The sequence below is a fragment of the Lampetra planeri genome, chromosome 8 (genome assembly GCF_965212315.1).
Source record: "Lampetra planeri chromosome 8, kcLamPlan1.2.h2, whole genome shotgun sequence".
NCBI classification, from domain to species: domain Eukaryota; kingdom Metazoa; phylum Chordata; class Hyperoartia; order Petromyzontiformes; family Petromyzontidae; genus Lampetra; species Lampetra planeri.
In genome coordinates, this window is record NC_136114.1 from 8,384,558 (window position 1) to 8,410,717 (window position 26,160).

Consider the following 26,160-nt stretch of genomic DNA (forward strand, 5'->3'; position numbering starts at 1 on the left):
ATTTTTTCAAGTAACATTTATAGATATAAAAAAAATAACACTGCATTTTTACTTTTGTGAGAAGGTAGCAGTTCTGTGATTGGCTGACCATGACCATGTAAACTGATCCTCAACACCGCACAAATATGGCTACTTTTATGCAAATCTGATCTAAGTTCCTTGCGTGGCACATTAGGAATGGACTACTCTTTTAATAAGTCCTTATGTGCTGTGCAGTACATCAGTGCACGTGTGTACACCAGCATGTGATGACTGAGTTGGGCCTGTGGGTGGCTGGCAGGGTTATCGATTAACCAGACTTATACATCAGTCACGTGGTTAATGGCGACTCGGTGAAGATTGCTGTGTGTGACACACGTGCTGTTGCATTTTACAGATTTACCACAATAAATGTGTTTGCCCTCGATTTGGAGCATCTGCCCACGTACATCATTTCGAGTGTGCAATACTTAGCAGGTTATCTTTCGTCAAGGTTGTCAAAATACTGCAACGTTATAGTTTTTAAATGTTTAGATATTGATTTGTGTTGTATTTTAATGCATAAATGTCCTTTGTAAATTAGGTCTTTGTCACATGCTTTTGCCAGAGCTTCAGAGACAAGTCCACATCCACTCCACATCATTTTTAGGAATGGATAGCCACAACTGCACCCCACTGTTTAGTGCAGATTTCCGGATATATTTTCTTCTTTCTGATCACCAAGTTGAATTCATGCGACTGATGAAAAATGTTAATTTAAAGCGGCTATATTTCGTGTATAAATAATTGTGTGTCTTATTGAAAATTAACTATTTTGCTGTATTTCGCTTTCACGAACACAACATAATATCTACGCACACACAATTGCGTCCAGACGTTCCGCGATTGTGCGTGTGGTTTTGCACTTTTTATAGATTCGTGTTTGCATATTCTGAAGACAAAGCAAAGGATTCAGCGTACATGTCATAACATCACATTTCTGGGTGTGATGTACTGCTGTGAGGATAATAAGATTGTGGCTTCATTGAATGAGAACATATCGTAGCAGCACTTCCTTTTTCATGTTGTGTTGCAAGAGTACATTTTAGAAGATTTCGTGAGGAGATTAAATTCAGCTTCTTCCTTCTGTGAGACCCATGACGCAAAGTCAAATGTACTAAGCTAACATATTGCTCATGTCCGAGCCTTTGGATTGCTAAACCCAATGTTGAGAAACTCCATGAGTAATCATTGCATAGCTTAAAATATAATACATTTTATTTTATATATTGGTATAATTCACGCAAATTGCATCTCAAAAACGCCGAACATCATGAACCTCAATGACATTTGAAAATGCAGAACATGCTGATAAGATGAGCCAAACTTCCTTTACAATCTGACAATATGTTTTGTTGCGCAAGTGGCATACATCTTGGTCAGCTAATTACTAACACTGTCATAATTAAAACAATCACACGTGGTCTGAACAACGCAACTCTCAGGTTGGGCAATCAGGCGTACTCGTAAATCGATTGCTTATCATCAACAATTTATGAAATAAGTTCCACAATTTCTTACAAATCAATACTTCTGTAAGATTAATATGTAAAATGTCCTTGATAGAATGCACAGTGTTGCTACATGGGACCAGAACCGATGTATAGAACATCAACGAAAAACTATCTTAAATGCAGCGGAGGAAATGCGCTTCAAGGATGACACAAGGGAAGGACAAGACGTAACATAACAATTAGAATGATTTTGATACGTATAATTACGGCAAGCGTCCAGTGAGAGAATGCTTTAGTTTATGAAGGTTATTTTAAAGTAAATGTTGTCAATGCTATACTCTGTTGTCACAGGTGTGCAGCGTTTGTGGATGTCCGGACACGCACCATGTGTTTAGATTTGGCCAAAAGATTCCCACAAAATGTTGAACCTGTGATTTTCTTTTAATAGGGTGACACAAATGCCGATTACACTTGTGATGCAACTTTAAATACATAGCCAAGCATGTGCAGGAGGCTCAGTGCTCAGTCAACACCAAGTATTTGTGTAGATTTAGCAAACTTATATGACACTAAAACTCTACTTGTCCGTGGCCCTATTGCCCACGACCTCTATAACCCATGGTACCATCCTTGAACCCAGTGTTCTTCATTGCAAGGCCCGTGGGCCACTGGCAGTCCCCCTGGTGGCCTTAAGTGCGGCCCCCGACAAAACGCAACACGTGACAACACCCCCCATCGTGCTGTCAAACCCCAATGGTTTGAAATGTGTGGTGGCCTTCATACTGATGTCTTATGGGCAAAAGTGGTCCCCCTTTGAAAATTAGTGAATAACACTTCTCTAACCAATAACCACCACAATGTATTGGCTGGCCAGACACCTCCCCAACTTCTAAAGTGTGCCCCTGTGCAATAGGAACAACAAAATCACATTCCACCACCCCCACATCCCTCCCTTTAAGGCAACGAGCCGCATCTCAGCAAGGACAGTAACTAAGGGCTCACCGTGGGCTTTTTTCGTTCCAAGGTCTCCGTGGTGACATTGGTGCCGTTGTAGGTGATCGTGATGCTCCGAGGGCAGGCTGGCCCACCCCCGCTGCAGCCCCTGAAGTTGTTCACGGTGACACGGAAGTCTGGCAGCACGGGAATGATCTGTTCGACCAGCACGTACGTGCAGTCGTCCGTAAAGGTGTAGTACGTGCCGTCGAATGTCGTGTAGTGTGGGTCACCCCACGCTGAGCAGATGCCTGAAGGAGAGCAAGCACGTGGAATTGAGCTCATCCATTTCAGACATTTAAATCAGCTCAATTGATAAATATGTGAAGCAGCCACAGGAAGTATCATACTGATACTAAAAGAAGCTGCCACGCTGTATGAGAGCTGAAACAATGGGCAAGTTTCTTAAATATCCGCATTCTGTCCACCAATCAGTTAGAAATGGATATACCACAGTTTAGCGGCTCAACACGTTGCATTGAGTGGGATAAAGTGTAGGTGCCACCACCGATTTAAATTTGTCTAGCCAATGTGTAAAAGTAGGCATTTTCTAGAGGGGCTGTTCTTCCAGTAGTGGCATGAGCAAGACATTTCAGAACTGCACTTTTACCAACGTATTTCGCCTATAAGTTCTGTTAATGTTCATATGGTTGTTTCTGTACAGAATTATCAGATGGTTGCAGTACATAAAAGCAATCAAATGCACGTTAAAATATTTATTATTTATTTCTTGCAGCAAATTATATTGAGTGGAAACACATGGAGCAGAGAACAAACTAAAATTCGAAAGATCAGATTGACTCGTCAGAAAAGAAATTGGGCTTGGGCAGAGAATGCATCACTCGATGGGACGCCGTCCGATAGATGAGCTTTGTGACGGAATGGCAGCCAAACGAGTGAACATGCCCAGAAGCACGATCGCCGTGGAGATTCAGTAAGGTGGATTGCGGCATTACGAGACTATCGTGATGGACAGCGATGGCGAGGGGGAAAGCCTTCATCCAGCAGTGGATAGGGCACGGCTTCGTAATGATGATAACATGCACGTTTGTTTTCTGGCTGCAAACTTACATTCACATTCGTAACGGATGCAGCAGCCGTCATCGTCACGGATCTGCTTTGGCTCGTGGCCATTCACACATTGCGGCTTAATTTGTCTTGGACATTGGACCGCCACCATCTCAACGTTACTGCCGCCCCTGCACGTTGCGATTGTGCAGGATTCAACTTTCCAAGTCTCCAGATACTGTAAAGCAAGGGGGTTTTGAAAAGTTATTATACCACATGTTCAGTGCTGAACTTAAATACGATAAAAAATAAAGCTGTTCGAGTACAATGTATTTCAAATGATAAAATTGTGTTTTGCAACACACAAGGAAGAACATATAATTTTTATGAACACTTTGTAGAATATTCTGCTACATTTACGAACACTATTTTGTGGGGAATATCAGAGCCTTACGATGTATGAACACATTTAACATTTGGAAGTTAAACAATTAACATGTACAGTACATCAGGATACTTAATAAATCAAAAGCTATTATCGATGTATTTATACAGCATTCATCTAACGCAAACTATCAAGTCCAAAATGCATTCAGTGCCTTCGTGAACATTGTTTTAATCACCTAAATCCAATGCATGAATTCGAGCCAGTCAGATACATGGGCATGGGTTCCGACCCCTACGTATGTACGTATGTTGAAATCCCTTCGCACCGTACATAGACAACTGTGCTAACCCTATGGATGGAAATACCCATGGGTTTCTTGAGCACTGCCTCAAAACCAATTTCGTTGGTAAAGGGCTCCATCCCTTCACTATGATGCTCTGGGACTCGTCAGTGCTGCCCTGGCTGCCCCGCATGCCCTGCCTGTACCTGGGGCTCGTTGTTGTTGCTGAGCCTCAATTGCTTGGTCCTGGACTGTGCTGCATTGTCTCCCTCCCGTGTTTCCCTGTCCTGACCGCCCCCAACCCTTCCTTCTCTCCTGCCTTCTACCCTCACCTTTGTAAAGCGGCTGAAGTTACGGTTGCAATTAGATGCAATATATATTTAAATTGATGCCATCTTTGTTGACAAACTGTTAACCTGTTATAATTAAACACCGTAATTCAATATTAACAACAACAACATTATTGAATGATAACACAAATAAACAAACAAAAAACGTCAATAATGTGTGGTTTTTTAAACACACTTTTTGGTTTTACCTTTCGGGGGGGGTTTAAGTATATGCAATCAGATGGGGGCGTTGATGGTGAAGTGGTTGTTATCACAGGTTTCACGGTAGTGATGGTTGTTGGTTGAGGGGTGGTAAATGTTGTAGTAGGGCTACTGCTTGTTGTGGTGAGACTGCTGGTTGTTATTACAGGGGTCGTGGTTGTTACTGTGGTGGTGGTGATTGGGGATGACGTGGTGGTGATTGGGGATGACGTGGTGGTGATTGGGGATGACGGGCAGGTGGCATAGTGATACAGAATCTCTCCTTCGTCTTCACAGATGGCGGTGCTACAACCATCCCCCAGGTCAATATGTGCCCCGACTGCATACTTGATTCCGTTGTGCGTGCAAAAGCAGACTGCAACAAAAGAAAAGAGTGATCTTTCAGGAAGCTGTTAACAAGGCATCATTTCAAGAAAAGTGTGTGGTCTCTTGAAACGTACTTCCTTATTTTTTACATTGTGCATTTTTCAAAGATTAGATAATGGTGAGTGTATCTTAACCACTACAAGATGTTATAATGTTGAGTGAATAATGTTTTAAAAAAATACTGCTGCTTACCTGATCGATTGTAATGGCAAGAGATTCCAGATTCAGAGCATGTGCTAAATACACACAAAATCACATATTAGAAATCACAGCATAGAGGTACGGTACAACAATGCATCTTTCGGCTTCCCACCACATCGCCGTGCACTATGACAACCTGTTTGTACATCGCGGTCACCCATCAGAGCACCATCGAGGCTGAACTATGCTAAGCTTCTGAGATCTTATCAGATGAGGGGTATGCGAGGTGATTTGGTCATAGGCAGTCCTTAACGGTACTTCAAAACCACCACAAGTCTCACCAAGTGTAACATTTATGCTCGCTGGGCACTGGTTGGTCCAATTGGTATCGTTGGCCTCTGTTGTCGAAGCAGCCGCAGGAGTCCCAGCTCACGCACAGCATGTTGTCCTCGTCAAAGTAAGGCTTGGACTCCGTGCATCTCGGGTAGCATCCTTGAGCACAATCGCACGGAGACACACGAACGTTCCCACCACACGTGCCACAGATATTTCACGATGGTTTACGGCGTATCCATGCAGCGTTGAGCAAACGCAAATCAATTGTTACACGGTGACAATGAGAATACTAAATTATCAGACGGACGAGAATGTGAGCAGGTCGGAAAGTAATGAGGAGCAATACACTACAAAGGTAATTTCTAGATAGAAAAAGGGGGAATTGTCACCATATAATAAATGGACGACTGATATAATTGTCATAGTCACGCGTTTTACTGTCTATAAAGGAACTTTTGTGTGCATTACAATCATCCATTGCATTGTAGCTGAAATCGGTTGCGCAAATCAGAAAATCACTTGCCTGTGAAGTCGCTCGTCAACGCATTTGTGGTTGTCTACGTGAACTTTGGTAAAATACCAACATGCAAAACAAATCACAGTTAAAGGCTTGCAGAGTGGTTGCCTTCGGGAAGACGCGGAGTTGTGTACAGGGCGGAGAGAGAGGGCTCACCCTCGAAGCGTAGCACTCCCTCGCGACATTCCGCGTGCGGATCCCGGCAGGTTTTGGGGCAGCTTTGGCCACAAGGGCGGTAGTGCCATGTGCAGTCGTCCGGAGCGTCGTAATACTCGCAAAATAGGGCTGTGGAGACCGGATGAAAGATGAAAACCAAATAAAAACTAAAATCTGTTGCATTTTGCATTATATTAAAACTGTTTAACATTCCATTTTATATATTAATGTTACGTGAATTGAATACACACATGAAAATTTGATTTTATACATGTTGAAATAAAATCTACTTAACAATTGCCCTCTATAAACGTTTGGCTGAAATGATCAGTGATTAAGGATTTTGTATGTGCATGTAGCGTATATAACTGAGATGAAATAATTTCCACACAATTAATTGTAATTTGTACATTATAAAGAATATAAACGTGACAACATGTCACGAATTCGATACAAATAGGGGAAACGTGCACTCCTGGAGAGCTTAACTTTGGTCTTTAACTTGAGCAGGGAACGGAGAGGGAATTATGGTGTATGAGGATAATGAATGCAGATACACTATTATGCACCGCATAAAAATATATGTTCTTGAGCCAGTAGTTGAATAAATGATGAACATATAGTACTCATCTCAGGAATTTTAGACAAGCATTTATATCCCTCTCTGGAAATCAAATTCAAGTTCATCATTTTATTAAAATGGGATTGAGCAACCGTGACTGTGCTTATTTTACAACGTTGTCCTGGCTACATCTTTGACCTTTGGTGCTGAATACACAATAATGTACGATACAAAAAACATATTGTCGAATTAAAATTCTCTTGAACGCATTTGCATAATGGATTACTGTATTTAAACAAGGTTTGTATAATAGCATTCCCGAAATTAAAATCTGCCAGAATTACGTTACAGTCAGTTTCTGCGGGAGCTGCAAATACCATGCAATGAGGCACAAGTGGAGCCATGCAATTGCTTGCTCAGGCCCACTGCTGCCTCCACTTGAAAGCGGCAGAAGTACCCACATTTTACCCCACCACACGCGACCTGCCAGTCGACTAACTGCGGTATACCCATTCATACTGCCGGGTGGACAAAGTCAGGGGGGAAGTGGGAGGGGGGTATTTAAGAAACCTCAACATTAAATATCGTGGAATTATAAATGAAGGTGTGGGCTTTTGATTTAAAGCTTTCGTGACTGCAGGGATTCATATTCTTGGTTGCTTGTGTTGTAGTCGAAACGTCGTGAGAATTGTATTGTTTTATATTTTTATTATTTTATTGTTTCCCTTCTACGTGACTTTACCGAAAGAACCAAGAATATGAAGGTGTGGGCATTAAGAGAGACTTGGAAGATGTTGCTAAAGCTGCAGCATTGCGTGTGTGTGTCTTGGTTGGTGGGGCGCGGAAGTGTAGCGGTTAGCGTGCTGCACTACAAACCCGGTGACCAGGGTTCAATTCCCGCGCACGGCCAAAACCAGTGAAAATTATCTAAACCGGTCCTGGGCCCCCCCTAGGTCGACTCAGCCTCAAATGAGCACCTGGTGTAGTGTGAAAACATCTCCACCAGGGAGCCAAAGGGCGTGGTGCTACCCACCCACCCCCTCGTGTGCCGTGTCGGCTTTCATAGGTGCTCACTAACAGCACTTGTCCCCAGAAGTCGATAAAGGCTACACGGGGGAGCTTTGTCTTGATTGTCATTGCGTACGGCAGAGGTCGCGGTGTGCCTCCACGACAGTCAACAAAGACACACACCACCACACACACACCACACACACACACCACACACACACCACCACCACACACCACACACACACCACACACACTATACACACGCAGGCTGCCCCTTGAGTGACACCTGCCAATCCTGTGCATCCCACTGGGATTTGCACACAGCGTTGGTGTACGGTGATTTTTTTCTGCAATATTTTGCTGTCTTTTCTTGGATTTTCTGTTTGCACTTAGTCACATATTCATTTTAAGATGTCTTTTGTTCATGTGTTTTGTTTGTTGCAGTTGCACCCGATTCAAGAGCCGAATGGCTCACAGGGCTATACCTAATACATTAACTTGAACTTGAACTGTGTGCGTACGTGCGTGCGTGCGTGTGCGCGCGTCTCGACTGTCGTTTACTCACGGCACAGGTCGGGCGTGCGCCACTTGATGCACTGGCCGGCCTCATTGCAGGCCTTGGCGTAGACGGCCACGGCGTTGCAGAGGCACTCGCAGTCGCCGCCCGTGTCACAGCCGCAAGCGTCGTGCACGCAGGCCTCGTGGAAGGGCAGCACGTCAACCTGCAACCACGCACACGAATGGAAATCACTTCTCTATACTCGGCAGGCAATGATTCCGTAACCATCCAAGCAATATGATGCATTTTCAGGTTGCGATTTTTTTTGAGACTGAATTAAATAGTGACGCATTTTACCCTCTCTTTTGTTTAAAAAATAATAATTTCATTTTGTACGGTTCAGTGTGCTCCATTTGCCTAAACGTATTTTTTTTCAGATTTAGAATCTTTATTAATACTGGAGGAATCCGATGAGCTATTGAGCTTTTTTTCACAGATGTCCAGTCGAGGCGGGTTATTAGCACATTCTTGTGCATACGATTCACACGAATCGTAATGAATGCATTCTCGCCTACAGAATTCTAAGTTGTTAATCAAAGTGCATTGCGACGTGTCTATTCCACACCACTAGTGTTTAATGTTGATTAGCATTGACTTGATGTTCCCGAGAACGATACACTGCGAACGTAAAGGGGCAATTGCCTTCTGCAAGGCACACAAAGGAATTCATGCGTTGAAATCAATTAGAGCTTCATGCTTTGATGATTCAACCGAATTGGGTAACATTTTTCGAGGTTCAAATCACACAGACGAGTTGCAGGGTGCAGAATATTTGTTCATTTAAATTAATGCTGCTTTTCTACTTGAAGACAAACCTTGGAACATTTAAACGGAAATGCTAAAAATATCACGTCTCATTTATTGTTCATTCCCGTAACAAATTTGCATTACAATTCTTTACAATTGTGTGTTTGAATACGTAATGAATTACGATGGCAATGTTTCCTAGTTACTGTCGGTAGGTGTGTAACTGTTGATCAGTGATGAGTGCACTGCAAGATGAACCCGGCAACGAGATTGATTCCCAACCATGGCTAACATCAGTAGCAAGTGATGTCTGAATTGACTTGGGTACCACTTCGTTCACCAATTTGTCCTGACCAGTGTGGTTAAGCATGGTGAAAAACTCTCCCATGACTGCCACGGCACGAGGAGGCGTTGATCCAGCAGTGGATTGACAAAGGGCTGCAAATTGTAATTGTGTTACTGTGGTAGCTAAGATTTATGGTAAACATTAATGGTAAAAAAGAATCTAAAAGGGTTATTTGTTTATTTATTTATAAAATCGTATCATTATTTAGGCACATAATGAAGGTACCTGAATGAAGAATATGTATTCACTAGCATTTTGCCCGTCCAATGACGGCTGTATTGCAGTAAATCTTAAACTTGCAAGCGAAAAGCAGACCGCGACGTGATATTCATTGAATCAATGCGTGTGCAATTTGTAAGGTCGCGGTGACACAGACTTATTTTATTTAAAGGTTATAATCCCTTGTTCATCATGACGTCCTTTTTACTTTGATGTCTCAATAGCGGAGATCGCGTGACGTGAGGGTTCTGCTTTTGTCGTGAGGGTTGTGAGTTGACGCTGAGGAGGGGGGAGGAGGCGCCTCGCCCCCCCCATGTGGAGTGACGTCAGCCGCTAATTATTATGAATGGCAGGGGAAGTCACCTTATAATGATTATTAATGAGGGGCGCTGTTCGATGTGGAGTTATGTCACCTGCTCATGATTATTAATGAGGGGGGAGGGTGCTCCATGTGGAGGGACGTCAGCTGCTCATGATTATTAATGAGGGGGGGGAGGTCCATGTGGAGGACGTAACCTATAAATATAAGTAAATATTTATTTATTAATAAATAAATATATATTGTCAGGAATTAAAATAGGAAGAAATACCAGTAATAATCGTGATGACTTAAAGCTTTCGTGACTGCAGGAATTCATATTCTTTGTGTCTTTCGGTAAAGTCACGTACATAGGTTCAAATAAAATAACAACGAGGTTTCGATCGCATCAGGAGGAAAAAAGAGAGGAAAGCTGCTGAGGCAGACTGTTGTAAAGGTTTGAAATGTGTGTAGCCCAAGGGTCATAAACGAAGTGGGCGGGGCTATTGATGTTAATGTTAGAAATTAGCACGTTAATGTAAGATCGGAGGACGACCTCCAGGACATTCCTGGGTGATTAAAGTAGGTATAATAATGAGTGTAACCATGCATTTCTCATCGCGTCTATTTTCATGAAAGTATAATGTGCTAAGTAAGTTTCTACATCAATTCGTCGTTCTATCATGGTGGCTATCAGCAAATCATCGAAGGATAAAAATGTGCGTATATATATAGGATGCTTAAATGCTTCAGTAGCTGAATGCGCCCTTCAATTTATCTCAATTCAACAATTGCAATGCCCCTAGCGTAGTCTATCCGAGGGGACGCACTTTTACAATGGTCCCTCTGCGGCTGCGAGTTGCTCGCATCACCGGCCTGAAAATGGGCATTAGTCTTGTCAGTCAGGGGCCGATGTTACGATATGTTTTTTTCCCAGTTCACCAATGTAATGAAAGTAATATAATGAATTCCTGCATTATGGGAGCGCTTTCGGTGACCCATACAATCTACCAGGTGAGTGACACGCGCACACTGGGAGTTGTGTGAAAACATAAGAAAACAAGAAAAGGGTACTTGCCAATGCGTGGCATGATGCGAAGGTGTCGCTTTTGAGGATCCCACAGCGTTGCTGTGCCCAGGGCAGGCGGTGCGACATGAGCGCGCAGGGGCTGCTGGTTTCCTTGGCATCGGCACACAGCCCGCTTAGCTTCCAGCTGTTGCCGAACTCCAGCGGGTCCTCCACCACCATGTGGGTGCGCGTCGTGAGGTCGTTTGCTGCCCGGCCATCGTAGTTGCCGCACAGCCCACACACCGTTCCCTAGGGGGTGGCGAGTGGCCCACACAAAGGCGGATCTGACATCACTCTTGGCATAGGGGGCCCCTGACCGTGTGCTACCTGTATTTTTTGTGGCTGGGCATGTGAATGTCATCATCTGCTTTGCATACGCGTGTGCAGGGTTGTGTTTTAATAGAAATGTGCTTGCTAACAGAACTTGCCCCAGTCGTGTAGAAAAGCTACAGGGGTGGTATCTGCCTTTGTCTCATAGCAAGTACCTTATACCAATAATTCTACGAAGTGAAGAAAATGTACACGCAGGACTGCAAATTAATATCCACTCTGTTAATATATCCCAACTAATAACAGATTGTAAGATAACTTAAAGAAAAGGATACATGTGCACGTTATAAAAACAGAGATGGATCAATTTTAGATTTGAAGTTTTTGGTGACTGCAAGGATTCATACTCTTTGGTTTTTTCGGTAAAGTCACGTAGGTAAAAATAAAAATAAATTAAATCACGACGTTTCGGGCGCACCGCTTTAGCGGTGTGCTTTCGCTAAGTTGCACCCACCTGAAGAAGGACGCTTGTGTTGCGCCCGAAACGTCGTGATTTTATTTATTTAAATGTTTTACCTACGTGACTTTACCGAAAAAACCAAAGAGTGGAGATGGATCATGCTGTGTTCATTCAGTGTTGAAAACGAATCTCAAGTTACCTTGTACTCTGGGCCCAAGCTGACATATACGCCTGTGTTCTTGTCCCATGTCAGAGTGATGTGATTGCTCGTCTCAACAACAAGGTACAGACCCCTGTGCTTAATCTGGAATGGATTTATTGTTTCTGGACCAGAGCCCAGGAAGTCAATGGAGTAGCTCTTCTGGAAAAGCTTGATTACCCAGTTCTGAAAGAAGGAAAATTGAGCACGATTAATTTACACGTACAATCCGACATTGTTATTTATTTGCAGTTTTATAATTCAATTTCCTTTCGTAAAAACACTTTATTTGATGATGTGCATATATATTTTTGCATCGTTCAAAGCAGATATAGCATTTAGTCGTATAATGGATGCAATGCCAATTATGAAAGGAGCATAACTTTAATTATTGTACCTACAGAAAATGTTAAACAAAATGCTGCTAAGTCTTATGTGGTGTAATTTTACATGTTATATTGTATTCCAAGATTTGGCAATATATCATGTAAATCGGACACAATTGTGCTGTCAGCAATTGACCTTCGATATTTTTTACGCGATGGATAAGTGAAATTGTTAATTGCAACTATTGGTCATTTTGCAGAAAAAATTTATGTTTTACTGTTGTGAAATCACACGTTTATAATAGCTCTGTAAATTACAACGGCTGTACACGTAATTGGATATCTTCCAGCCTTTTATTCTGCACATTTTATTGTAGGTTCGAGTCTACCGTGGTGCAATGCCTCGTTGTTTTGCAAGAAAAAACAAAAGCACGAGGTAAGATTTGACACGGGGACCTTCTCCCTGCAGAGAAAATCCAGCATTTGATCAAATAATTCTTGAGTTATAATTGGAAAAAGGTACTCACTCCGACTTGCACATTTATTGAGCGGGAACAGGTCGTGCCAGTGGTACCGCAGGGCACATTTTCTGTCGTGATGTTGAATGTCCCTTCGTGGTTAGGATTTTGGCAGTTGTCCTGCGAAAAATATAAACACAAACACACTGCCTTTAAAAGTCACTCCATTGCATGCCTCTGAAATATTGCTTCGACACGAAGTTAATAATAAAGAACAAGCTGAGTAGGCATGCACAGATGCATCGATTAAAACATATTCTTAGTTTATGATACATGCACCAAATCATGCTTCTCAGATTAGGTGTTTGATTTACATATATTATATATTATTGGTTCACATGATCCGTGCAGCCAATATGGGTATGTATGTTGAACTTCTTTCACACCGTACGTAGCCACCCGTGCTTATTGGGCGTGATGCATTCACAACAAAATTGACGTGAAAACTAAGTTTCTTGAACGGTATCGTGACACACTGAATTGTGACAATTCATCGAATCAGGATGTGATTTCAATTGTTCCATGCTGAATTTCCAGGACGTGGTTAAAGGTAAAGGTGCGGCCATAACATTTGCTTGCTCACACACCACGACTGGTAGCAGGGCCTCCACTGGAGGGAGAGGAACGTGTATTTTGTTTTGTAAATTCTGTTGGTGCTTCGGAAAATCCAAACTGCTCCATACCTGGGCAATGACGTACGTACAGCTTCCCTCAAACAAAAAGCGCTGTCCATCAAAGGTCCGATAATGCCCTTGGCCATAAAGAGAGCATGTGCTCAAACAAGTATTGTTGGTGCATTCCCAATTCCTGTTCACGCACGTGCTGAAAAAATATATGAAAGAGAATAAAAATTACGTATGGATGCATTTAAAAAAAATTGCCAACATTACTCTCCTCTAGAGTAGTACACCTGCCACGAAAGAGAGGATTCACACAGCTCTGCAAAATGTACATCTGGGGCAAAGAAACTACTTTGGCATAGCTGCAAAAATGAGGTGACCTCACAGTCATATTTTTAAAATGATCATTGTAATGCGTATGTCATGTTGTTTTGAAGACAATTATCTGTAATTAAAATAAAATAAAATATGGCTTGTTTATGTAATAAATTAGTGGATGAACACGCGAGACTGAATGCACCAATCACCATCCCAGCGTGGATGTCTGTATACACGATGGTATTTATGAGCATTCTCTCTCTTATCAAGAAAGATTATCAAATTAGTTCGATCTGAATTACAGTCCTAATTCGTTGAAATAGTATGCCCAAGTACAAAGCCACTTCACAATTACAAATGTACGTCCAATAACATGGAACTGTCCCTTTGCGCATCGTTCCAGGATTTACCAGGTGTTGCAGTCAACCTCAATGCTCTCTCCTGGTGCCGTTTTCTGACCATTGTGCTCACAGGGACACGCCTCAGGTTGAATACAGGTCGCATCGTCTGAGTACACCAGCCCTTCGGGGCACACGCAGCCCGAGTTGCACTCTGGATTGTACTGTTGAGAACATCACGGGACAGAGACAATGCAGCAGTAACAGATGTATCACGGGCAGGAGAAAAGTCATTCTGATCCAATTCTTTAAAAGCTGCAAAGTGAGACGCTGGATGCAACGTAAATAAAAAAAAAACTGCGGACTAATTTAGGCGCGACCAGGGGCAGTGTCTGGTGAAGTACTCACACACTCCTGCAGTGAACACGTCTGATGGCACGGGAAACTATTGGCGTTGGCGGTGGATTGGTTGCAGTTAAAGTAAACCATTGGATGTGGGCACGGCTGCGCTGTGGGCAGAAAATGATGCACACAGAGATAAGGAAAATGCCGTTCATCACAGGCATTGTTCATTGCAATTTGGTTGCACGTGATGCGCCGGCGAGGTGATGAACTGCGTGCTCATGTGCGGTAGCTGTGAACCGTACGTGTTGGGCCCTGTGGGTTCGCGCACAGCATGGTCCCAGCGCGGCATTCACTGTGAATGAAGAACAAATGAACATTGAAGCATAGACATTGCATTGAAGCAATTTGCGTGCGTGACACATTTGTAGTGGTGATACGCGCTGGGTGTATATGTCGTGTGCCAGCGCGTATGTACGGGTGTGTGTGCGGTGACGCGCGCTGACGGGGAGGAGCAGGCGTCAGTGCGCGGGTGGGGGTAGTGCTGCTGATTGGCTGTGTGCCGGTGACGCGCCCAGAGGGAGTGATCGGGTAGCAGCGCGGTGTGATTGGTCGGGGAGTGGAAACACGCGCTGAGCGGAACCGGATCGTAAGGATAGCGCGTGGGGATTGGGTAACTGAGGAGCGGTGCCGACGTTGAGGTCCGCATCCGCTCCGCCTCCCGGGAAGAAGGGGTATATAAGGGGATGCACAGAGGAGCAGGGGGCAGAAGTGGAACCATCTAAGAATGAAGAGGAAGGTGCAGAGATAGAGCCCGGAGAGGAGAGTAATGGAGAGTAGAAGTTGAGTAATGTATAGTGTGTAGCCAGCGAGATAGAACGGTCTACACGAGCTGAGTAATGTATAGTGTGTAGCCAGCGAGATAGAACGGTCTACACGAGCTGAGTAATGTATAGTGTGTAGCCAGCGAGATAGAACGGTCTACACGAGCTGAGTAATGTGTAGTGTGTAGCCAGCGAGAGAGAACGGTCTGCACGAGCCGAGTATGCATACGGTGTAGCCAGCGAGAGAGGAAGGTCTGCACGAGCCGAGTATGCATACGGTGTAGCCAGCGAGAGAGGTGCAAAGTCTACACGAGGCGAGTGGAGAGTGTAGCAGAGGCGCAGAGTCTACACGAGGCGAGAGAGGAGTGTAGCCGAGGCGCGGAGTCTACACGAGGCACAGAGAGCCGGCAGCACAGGATCCAGAGTCAAGAGAAGCGCATTGTGAAGAAGAGAGGCCACGCGTTGTATTGTTACAAGTCAAGATTTAATAAAAGAAGTGTGTTCCCGTCAAGGAGTTTCCTGCCGTCATTTTCCAATACTTCATCTGGCGTCAGAAGTGAAACGGGCTTCCAAGTATGGAGACGAGGAAGACCCGTAGGACCCACGGGATTGACCGCGAGGAAGACCTGGACGACTCGGGGCCGCGGGTGGCGGGGGGTGAGGAAGAGGACTTGCCCACGCTGCAGGGTCCGTCGACGGCGCCGGCCGAGCGACCGGGGACAGACGCCGGGCTTCGTGAGGCGCACTCCCGACTGGCGGAGCTGCTGCTCGCCGCCGCGTCCATCTTGGCGGAGATCAGCTCGTCGGGAGGAGCGGGGACGGTGGGGGACATTTTACAAGGTCGCCCCGCAGATTCCCGCCAAAACGAATGGGGGATTCCCGCCATTGCGCCTGGGCCTACTCAAGGCGGGAACGGCGAGCGCCACGTGGTGGTGGGTTCCCAAGCGCGCGCATCGACGTCATCAGCGCGCGAGGGGGTCCGCCATCTTACGTCTGCTGCTGGAGCCGCCATCTTAGACACCGACGGACAGGCGGAGAGGAACCACGAGGCGGATGACTTCATTTTTCAACAGCGCCTGCCCACGTTGTCAGCCTTCAAGGCGGAAGGCGGAGACTGGGGCCAATTTCAGCGGAGGTTTTTGGCGCATCAAGAGATGTCAGCGTGGTCCGATGCTACGGCGCTGCGGGCATTGCCCGCCATGCTGGACGACGATGCGCTCGCGGCCTTCAGGGCTGCACGGAAGTCGGACCGCTCCACGCTGAAGGATGCGCTGGGTTTGTTGGCCAGGGTCTACGGGCCTCCCTCTACGTGCCGCCATCAGTTCTACGCAAGACGGAAAGCGGCCACGGAGACCGCGCTGGCCTATCGCACGGCGTTGCTGGCTCTTGCTGATGCTGCGTTCCCTCGGATGGACGAGGAGGGCCAAGACGCGATGGTTTTGGAGCAGCTGCTCAAGTTGGCGCAGGACCTGGGGGTCCCTATCAACACAGCTGACGAGATTGATATTTCTTCTTTGAGAGTCGCCACGTGTATTCAAGCGCACGAGGCCCTACAACGGAAGCAAGGCGTTGGTTGCAACGCTGCTGTCGTCGCAGCCCCGGGTTTGGTGGTCGCCGAACCCCAAGTCGTCAGCCCACGAGAGGAGGCGTTCGCCACGGGACGACCAGGGGACTGGAGGCCGGGGGCCCGGTCGCCTCTGCGATCGGGCCGAAAGTCGGAGCAACCAAGATCTACTCCGACCCTCGTCACGTGCTATAACTGCGGCCTCCGGGGCCACGTGGCGTCCGGGTGCCGCGCTCCGCGGCAGCGCGCCATGGGAGCTCGGCTGGACGACGACCGAGAGCCCAAGTCATCTCTACAATCCCCGGCAAGTCGCGGCACCTCACACGCTCGGCCTGTTTATTCGGCACACATGGGACGCCGCGTTGCGGCGGAGGAGGGCCGGTTAAGGTTCGGGGATTCGGTTCGGCGAGGGGGGTTCGGCCGGGACCAGGGAGACATTGAATGGGCGGAATTGGGGCATAGAATTGTGGCTGCTTCGGCGGGTTCGTCCGTTGTTACGGGATCTATTGATGGGGTTGAGATTAGGGTGTTAGTGGACACGGGGGCATCGGCAACTATTATATCGGACCTCATTTATAATATTCTTCCGGTCCAATGTCGTCCGCTGCTTCCAGTGGATGTGCCATTTTACGCCGCTAATGGGGGATCGTTGGGCATTATCGGTCAGGTTAGGGCGTCCATTTGCATTGGAGATATCAAATTGTCGGGACCCGTTTTCGTTTCGTCTTCTTTGGCAGTTCCGTGTCTTTTGGGCACTGACTTTTTGGCTAAAATGCCCATTAAAATTCTTATCGATCAACGATGCATTGAACTGCCATCGGGTCGCCGGATTTCATTTTTGACGGGCCCTACTGACATTCGGACGGCGTGCGCTACGATACAAGCGGTGGCGACGCAGACAGTGCAAGTGCCCCCGGGTTCACAGATGTTGATTCCCCTCCGGTTGCGGAAACCATGGGTGAGGGAGGCTTCGGGACAGAGTATGCTTTTGGGTCCTTCTAACAAGGCTGTCGGGGGTCTTGATTTATCGGTGGCTCACACTTTGGTGCGGGCTGACAGGGATCCGTTTGTGATGGTTTTGAACGCGGGGTCGCGACCAGCTGTCATTCCGCAGGGCACCGTGCTGGCTCACGCGGCGCAGGTCCCTGGGGATGATGGGTTGGTTGCGCAGGTGGGCTCGAGCCCCGCGCGGAACGTTGAGCCAAGGGAAGACCTTGAGTGGGTCCATTCGTTATGTGCCGCCTCGGACGATTTGTCGGCGGCGCAGTTGGGTGCGCTGCGCGAGTTGCTCATTGAATTCTCTGATGTATTCAGTAAACATAAGTATGACATTGGGTGCACGGATTTGTTGCACCATCACATTGAAACGGGCGATGCGGCGCCGGTCAGGCTAAATCCCTTCCGACTGAGTCCCGTGGAGAAGGAACATGTTCAGTCGGCTGTTAACGATATGCTAGAAGCCGATATTATTTCGCCCTCCTCTAGCCCGTGGGGAGCGCCTATTGTGCTGGTTAAGAAGCAGGACGGGTCCCTGCGATTCTGCGTTGATTTCCGTCGCCTGAATAAGATCTCTGTGGCTGACGCGTATCCGCTCCCCAGGATGGATGAGTCCCTCGATGCATTGTCTGGTGCGCGATATTTTTCGACTCTTGATTTGTTATCGGGGTTTTGGCAGTTGCCGCTCGACGAAGAGTCGAAACCTAAGACAGCATTTCGGACTCCAGGGGGGCTGTTCCAGTTTAACCGGTTACCCATGGGACTTCACTCCTCTCCAGCGACGTTTCAGCGACTTATGGAGCTGGTTTTGTCGGGCTTGCAGTGGGATACATGCTTGATTTATATGGACGATGTCATTGTTTTCAGTAAAACGTTTGAGGAACACCTCCGGCGATTGAGAGGGGTGTTCTTGCGAATGCGATCGGCTAAGTTGAAATTTAAACCGGCCAAATGTCACCTCCTTCGTAGGTCCGTTAGATACTTGGGTCACATTGTCGATTCTTCGGGGATCTCCACCGATCCCGCGAAGACGGATTGTGTCGGTTCGTGGCCGACACCTACGTCCGTTTCCGACGTGCGTAGTTTCATCGGGTTTGCTTCTTATTATCGGCGGTTCGTTGAGCACTTCGCCACTATTGCAAAACCCTTGCACGCTCTAACGGCGAAGGGAGTGAAGTTCAAATGGGGACCGGAGGAGGAGGCCGCGTTTCGCTCCCTCCGGGACGCCTTGGTGGGTGCCCCACCCTTGTGTTATCCCGATTTTGCCAGTCCCTTTTTGCTGGACACGGATGCTAGCAACACGGGCATTGGGGGGGTGCTATCCCAAGTCGTTGGGGGTGTCGAAAGAGTTGTCGCCTACGGTAGTAGGGTGTTGTCTCCGGCGGAGCAGCGCTACTGTGTCACCCGTCGCGAGCTGCTTGCCATTGTTTTTTTTGTGCAGCAGTTTAGGCCATATCTTTATGGTCGTCACTTTACAGTCCGAACGGACCACGCGGCGCTACAGTATTCATTGAGGGTCGCCCAGCCCTCGGGCCAGTTGTCGCGTTGGTTGGAAGTCCTCCAGGACTATCAGTTTACGACTACGTACCGTAAAGGGTTGCGACACACGAATGCCGATTGCTTGTCGCGGTTGTTGCCTTGTGATGAATGCGCGTGTTTGTCGGGATCGGCGCGCTGTAAACCGACGCTTGCGGGGGAGATGGGGGCACTGGCTGCGACAGCGGGCGCACCGATCGGGGATGATTCCACTGCCTCTCAGGGTCGGGACTCGCTGCTCTCGCTGTCGCTCAGCGAATGGGGCCGCCTCCAGATGGCGGACAGCTCGCTGCTAGCATTGCGCCGCAAGGTTGGGGGTCCCGAGGGGGACCAGGAGCGTACCGGCTCCTATGTACTTGAGCGGGGCGTGTTATTGAAATGGGACAGTTTGTCCCGGCGGAACGCACTCGTGGTGCCTTCCGCTGTGAGGGGGAGGGTTGTCTTGGCGGCACACGAACGCCTCTTGCACTTGGGAGTTAACAAGACGCTTGCCCTGCTTCAGCGTGACTATTACTGGCCGGGAATGGGAAGTGATGTGGTGCATATTCTGAAGGGGTGCGTTGAGTGCGCCAGGCGTAAACCACCGGCCGTGGCAGCTAATCCACCGCTGCAATCTATTCAGGTCTCGCGTACCAACGAGCTCGTTGCACTCGATATTTTGGGGCCCTTCCCAGTCACGCCGAGAGGGAATAAATATTTGTTAGTGGGGGTCGAATACTTTACCCGATGGCCTATGGCGTGGCCTCTCGCTAACCAGTCGGCAGCGGCTGTGACGGATGCCTTCGTCCAGGGCTATGTCCTGGACAAGGGGGCTCCCGAACGCCTGCTGACCGACCAAGGTAAAAATTTTTCGAGTAAATTGTTGCAAGAGGTGTGCGATCTGTTGGGTACCAAGAAGGTGCGTACCTCCCCGTACCACCCGCAGACTGACGGGATGGTGGAGAGACTCCACAAAACCTTGACTTCCATGCTGTGCCAGCAGGTGTGCGAGGCACATGTAGATTGGGACCTGCAGGTCCCGGGAGTCCTTGCCGCGTATAGAATGGCCCCCCATGCAGCTACGGGGTTTTCCCCATTCTATTTGATGTACGGTCGGGAAGCTGACCCGCCAATAGAAACGCAACTTGGCCTGTCCGCTCCACGAACTAATTCTAATTTGGCAGAACATATTAAGTTTAATATTCACAAGCTGACAGAGGCGAGGGAGGCCGCGCGGCTTAATTCGCGGGCTCGCCAAATTGCTAATGAACGGTTGCGGGCACGGAAGGTGTCCATGCACGAATGGAAACCAGGTGACAGGGCCTGGCTGCATTGCCCTCAGGCACCCTTGGCTACGTCGCCTAAATTGTTGAGACCGTGGAGGGGACCCGTGGAGGTCGTGCGCGTTGCACGGCCCCAGTGCGTTCAGATAAAGTGGGGAAAGCGCCGGTGGTACGTTCACCCCTCCCGACTGAAACCGTTCTCGCCTCCATATGGCCTCCCCTTGTGTCGTGATGGCCGGGCGTGTGACGTGACCGGCGACCCAGAGGGGGAAATGTCTCTGCCTGATCCACACGTATTTTCGCCTGATCTGCTCCCAGGTGTCTCGGAACTGACAGCTGCCGATCACCGGCGGCCGGATCTCCGCGGCGGGGCCGGCCCTTTCAGGCCCGTTCCGCGCCGTCTGGAGCAGCCGGAACCGCCGGACGGTCGTCAGTGTCCCGCCCCATACGATGGACCAGCCAGACGGACTCGCGCCAGGGCGTGCTACTTTGCATGACCTGCCTCGTGAGGAATCGGGGCAGTTGGAGCGCCTCGTCACTGCGTGTAGAGCAGGGACGTGGGGCGCGTTCGTTTCGAATTTGCTCGTATCGTGTTATTGTTGACTTTTCGGGTTCATTGTCAATCTGTACATAGTTATTCTTGTTGTTGTTGTTGTTGTGTTATGTTACGGGGCACACTCGGGGGGTTACGGGGTTTTTTTTGTTGGTTGTCGTTTTATCGTCGCGGTTGGTTGTTGTTAGCAGCCGGGCCGGCTGCGAGCTATGTGGGAGGGGGTGATGTAGTGGTGATACGCGCTGGGTGTATATGTCGTGTGCCAGCGCGTATGTACGGGTGTGTGTGCGGTGACGCGCGCTGACGGGGAGGAGCAGGCGTCAGTGCGCGGGTGGGGGTAGTGCTGCTGATTGGCTGTGTGCCGGTGACGCGCCCAGAGGGAGTGATCGGGTAGCAGCGCGGTGTGATTGGTCGGGGAGTGGAAACACGCGCTGAGCGGAACCGGATCGTAAGGATAGCGCGTGGGGATTGGGTAACTGAGGAGCGGTGCCGACGTTGAGGTCCGCATCCGCTCCGCCTCCCGGGAAGAAGGGGTATATAAGGGGATGCACAGAGGAGCAGGGGGCAGAAGTGGAACCATCTAAGAATGAAGAGGAAGGTGCAGAGATAGAGCCCGGAGAGGAGAGTAATGGAGAGTAGAAGTTGAGTAATGTATAGTGTGTAGCCAGCGAGATAGAACGGTCTACACGAGCTGAGTAATGTATAGTGTGTAGCCAGCGAGATAGAACGGTCTACACGAGCTGAGTAATGTATAGTGTGTAGCCAGCGAGATAGAACGGTCTACACGAGCTGAGTAATGTGTAGTGTGTAGCCAGCGAGAGAGAACGGTCTGCACGAGCCGAGTATGCATACGGTGTAGCCAGCGAGAGAGGAAGGTCTGCACGAGCCGAGTATGCATACGGTGTAGCCAGCGAGAGAGGTGCAAAGTCTACACGAGGCGAGTGGAGAGTGTAGCAGAGGCGCAGAGTCTACACGAGGCGAGAGAGGAGTGTAGCCGAGGCGCGGAGTCTACACGAGGCACAGAGAGCCGGCAGCACAGGATCCAGAGTCAAGAGAAGCGCATTGTGAAGAAGAGAGGCCACGCGTTGTATTGTTACAAGTCAAGATTTAATAAAAGAAGTGTGTTCCCGTCAAGGAGTTTCCTGCCGTCATTTTCCAATACTTCACATTCAATATGACAGCAATGTAATTCTATCATATAAATAAAAAGCAGTTTAAAGTGGCATTTTAACAATGTATCAAACTGATCAGTATAAACTCATCCAGCACGTGTATATTCAGTCCTTTATCTATGCTATACGTCATTGAGATGTCTTATTTATTAAAGCGTAACAGACCTGGTGGCGAATTGCAGTTACATGGGTAAACAGTTATTACCGCACACATACGTAGGGCTTAAATTCAGACAAAGTTACCATGTGTTTACGGCGCAGCGGCGTGAAAATGCCACACCACCACCTCCGCCGCCGTTCACTCGGTCCGGCGTCACCGCCGTTGCATCCACTCACCAGATGTACTTGCCCTGCTGAACGCTGTTCCCCAGAGGCAGGACATTTCCTCTGTAGTAGCACGGGCACTCCTCGGGGGCCATGCAGAAGCCACCGCCACTGTCGTAGGTTCCTTTGGGGCAGGTGCAGCCGTCCACAGCCACCCTGTTCGAGAAGCACTGCGAGCCCGTCTCCTGCAGGACTCGGCAGGTGTTCACGCAGGGCAGAGCGTTGTAGCTGTACACCTGGCTTCCAGGGCAGTTCTCCGTATACTTTGCTGCACAGCACACGAGAGGCACAAAGGTGATTTTGTTGTTTGTTGTTCTTGTTGTAGTAATTAAAGTCTTCCAAATCTTGGTTTAGAGCTTCAAAAGCACTTTTTGGACAAACTGATAGTGGCAATTGCTTCATTGGCACAGGGTGAGAAGGTTTTAAAGCCACCGAGCATTTCTCGAGAGGAATTCATGTGGCTAGAATATGTCAACGAAAACAAATCATTTGATGTAGCTCTTTTTTAGAAGCGACCTGGCCACAAACGATAGCCCACTGAAGTAGCCTATCACGCGGAAACGTGTCGCAGCTAAATACTCTAAACGCATTTTTCTAAATGTGGAGAGATAAACCGGAGGATCCAGGTAAAAATCCACGCGATCATGGGGAGAACATGCAAACTCCAAATATATAGGCATCAGGGTCGGGATCGAACTCACAAACCTCCTGCATACCCAGTGTGGTAGTTACCATCTCGTCACCGCTGCACCCCATAATTACGCGAGCATATGTGTACAACCCTTTTGTCATTCCACTGCTGGATGAGGGCCTCCCCTGCCGTACAGGTCTTGAGTGTCTTTGACAATGCTGGTTATCGCAGGTTGGTGAAGGCGGGGAGCAGAGTCGAGGGAGCACAGAAGCGCAGTAAAACAATGGATTTTCTGTTGCACTCTGCTGCCCGCAATATAGAATAGCCCCACAGCCTATGCCAACCAGGCGTACATTGTGGCCACAGCCATTCATACACTCTTCATGCTCAAAGCCTGCTTAGTTTCTGAGCTCTTGACGAAATTGGATTCATTCCAGGTCATTTGTTCACAGAGAGTTATACAAATATGGCACTGTTATAAAGTCGTGAATGTTTGTTTTTTATTATCTATCCATTCAAAGTACCATCACCAATTACAACTAAGAGGTGACTGAGGATACAAAGTTAGAAAGTAGAAAATATGTTTCGCTTTGGGGCGCTGCCGTGGGGAGATGTTATCTCCCTAGCCTTGTATGCAGGAGTTCCTGGGTTCAATTCCAGGCCCTGATGCCTGTACATTTGGAGTTTGCGTGTTCTCTCTCTCCGAATGGATTTTTCTCTGGGTCCTCTGGGTTTCTCGTCCACATTTCGAAATACGCATTTCGATTATTTGGCTGATACTATACATTTCCACTTGATAAGTCACTTCGATGAGCTATCATGCGTGGCCAGGTCGCCTCTGAAAAAGAGCTCATATCTCAGTGAGCTTTACCTGCTTAATAGAATAGTTTACCTTTTTAATATTTGGCAAATATATATATTGTACTTTAAATAATAATATACATATGGATGCCACATATATAGAGTATAATTCGATCAATACATTGAGGGTGATCAATGTTATCCGACATTTATGATCATAAGACTCACAAGTGGTAACAATAGAAAGTACTCAGTCTTGTAAAACAGCCTTATCGTTCATAATGTTTCCTGATACAAAATGGTATATAAAACTGGGTAGCCAGCATTCCACCCATGATGTTGCATAAATGATGCGATGAAATGTGATACGAGAATGATTAAGAAACTTGTCAGGTTTATCAGTGTTTTCCATCATGCTGATCGCTTGCATTGAACAGTTGGATGGTTTCGCACAAAGCCAGATGAAGTAGATTCCCGAGGAATGTGCACCGTAATATAGTTTTGTATTCTGTTGCACAATCGAGTGTTTTTTGGTTGGTAAACCCAAAAATAATAATAAACCAATGTAATTCCCCAAGCTAAAGTACGTTTAATTTCCTCCGGGGTTTTATAACATCTTTATTGACTCTTGACTTAAAGCTTTCGTGACTGCAGGAATTCATATTCACTTAGATAGGTTTAAAGAAAATAACAAAGATTAACAAAAAACTACGACGTTTCGATCGCAACACAAGCGGTCGTCATCAGGAAAAGGGAGGTTAGCTTCTAAAGACAAACTGCTTATAAAGGTTTGAAATGTGCGTAGCCCAAATTTCAGCAGCCAATGTTAATGTAAGTGGTGGGCAGCGACTGCGGCAGTGGTGTGTTTTCCACCAATCAAAGGGCTGCCAGGTAAAAATTAGTATGTTAATGGAGATTGCCGAGCATCCTCCACGGCGAGTGTGCCGAGGTGGCTATGTTAATGTGAGAGATTAGCATGTTAATGTGAGAGATTAGCATGTTAATGTGAGAGATTAGCAAGTTAATGGGGGATCGCAGAGCATCCTCCACGGCGAGCGTGCCGAGGTGGCTTTGTTTTTTTGGGTTAGATCGCATAAATAAACTGTGTTGTTAAACCCAATACCACCCGACACAGCCAATAGTAATGTTTGTAACGTAAACAAAACATGCCAATTAGTTGTTAGTTCAGCACACCGGTGTGATGGAAAGTAAACCCACAACATTTACAATTCTGGCTGTCGCCTGATGAGGCTGGTTGTAATTACTGGCGAAACGTCGTACTTATGGATAATATTGGTCGCGAAAGGCTACGTGTTAAACTGATATATAATCTGTCATTGCTCACACATACTGCTATACTTGAGATTTAAATATTCACTTATACGAATGTATTGCTACGTGGTATATGAATAGCATATACTGATGAGGTGCTGCACGAACATCTTAACATCGCTGGCATATTCTTAGGTTTTTTTCGGTAAAGTCACGTAGGTAAAACATTAAAATTAATAAAAATAAAATAAAAATCACATCGCTGGCATGTTACTTTCTTAATCCAGCACAGCACTCTGCTTCGCAAGCCCGGTCAGAGGAACAACGGCCACGCGGGTCTGAGCATGCAAACGTGAAGGGAAACGTACCGCACAAGTGCTCCCTCCATCCCTCCAGGACAACGTGCTTGGAGGCACAGGCCAGAGCATAAGAGGACAGTGCAGCGCACAGGCACGCCTCGCTATCCTGGCAGCTGCACGTGTCGTAGAGGCATCTCTGTGGAGATACGCGGATGGGTGAGCACTTTCAGTTCCAGTGCTGCAGGGAGCAGGATTTCACGGGAACATATTCGCAGAACATTTGTAATAAAATTTATGAGAATATTTAACACAGTTGTAAATGTTAGAAATAGCCTTTCCCTCGGAGGAATGACAAATGTTCCATTAGTGACTAAATTGTCATGATAAATAAAAAAAATCGGTATATAATATTTGTGACTTAATCAATGGCATTGTGCTATTGGCATCGTGTCATGAGATTAAGTGTCCTTTCGGAACGGAGAAGTGCATCGTGCTGTGTTTGACGACCAGCTGTGGAAG

At 47.2% G+C, this 26,160-nt stretch overlaps 1 protein-coding gene across 2 annotated transcripts in view; it reads right to left on the bottom strand.

Annotated features, from left to right (window-relative positions):
- The window catches only part of LOC144720274 (mucin-5B-like), a 94,187-nt gene that overhangs the window by 15,588 nt on the left and 52,439 nt on the right, over positions 1-26,160 (bottom strand). For both annotated transcript variants that reach the window (XM_078596893.1, XM_078596894.1), the window contains 16 exons: positions 25,711-25,837; positions 22,651-22,906; positions 14,713-14,762; positions 14,474-14,574; positions 14,138-14,289; positions 13,473-13,611; positions 12,799-12,909; positions 11,946-12,131; positions 11,026-11,265; positions 8,344-8,500; positions 6,209-6,337; positions 5,541-5,691; positions 5,251-5,294; positions 4,680-5,047; positions 3,537-3,711; positions 2,475-2,716 (listed from right to left, as the gene is read on the bottom strand). In XM_078596893.1, coding sequence (XP_078453019.1) covers positions 2,475-2,716; positions 3,537-3,711; positions 4,680-5,047; positions 5,251-5,294; positions 5,541-5,691; positions 6,209-6,337; positions 8,344-8,500; positions 11,026-11,265; positions 11,946-12,131; positions 12,799-12,909; positions 13,473-13,611; positions 14,138-14,289; positions 14,474-14,574; positions 14,713-14,762; positions 22,651-22,906; positions 25,711-25,837 — 2,628 coding nt within the window. The remainder of the gene's footprint in view (positions 1-2,474; positions 2,717-3,536; positions 3,712-4,679; positions 5,048-5,250; positions 5,295-5,540; positions 5,692-6,208; positions 6,338-8,343; positions 8,501-11,025; positions 11,266-11,945; positions 12,132-12,798; positions 12,910-13,472; positions 13,612-14,137; positions 14,290-14,473; positions 14,575-14,712; positions 14,763-22,650; positions 22,907-25,710; positions 25,838-26,160) is intronic.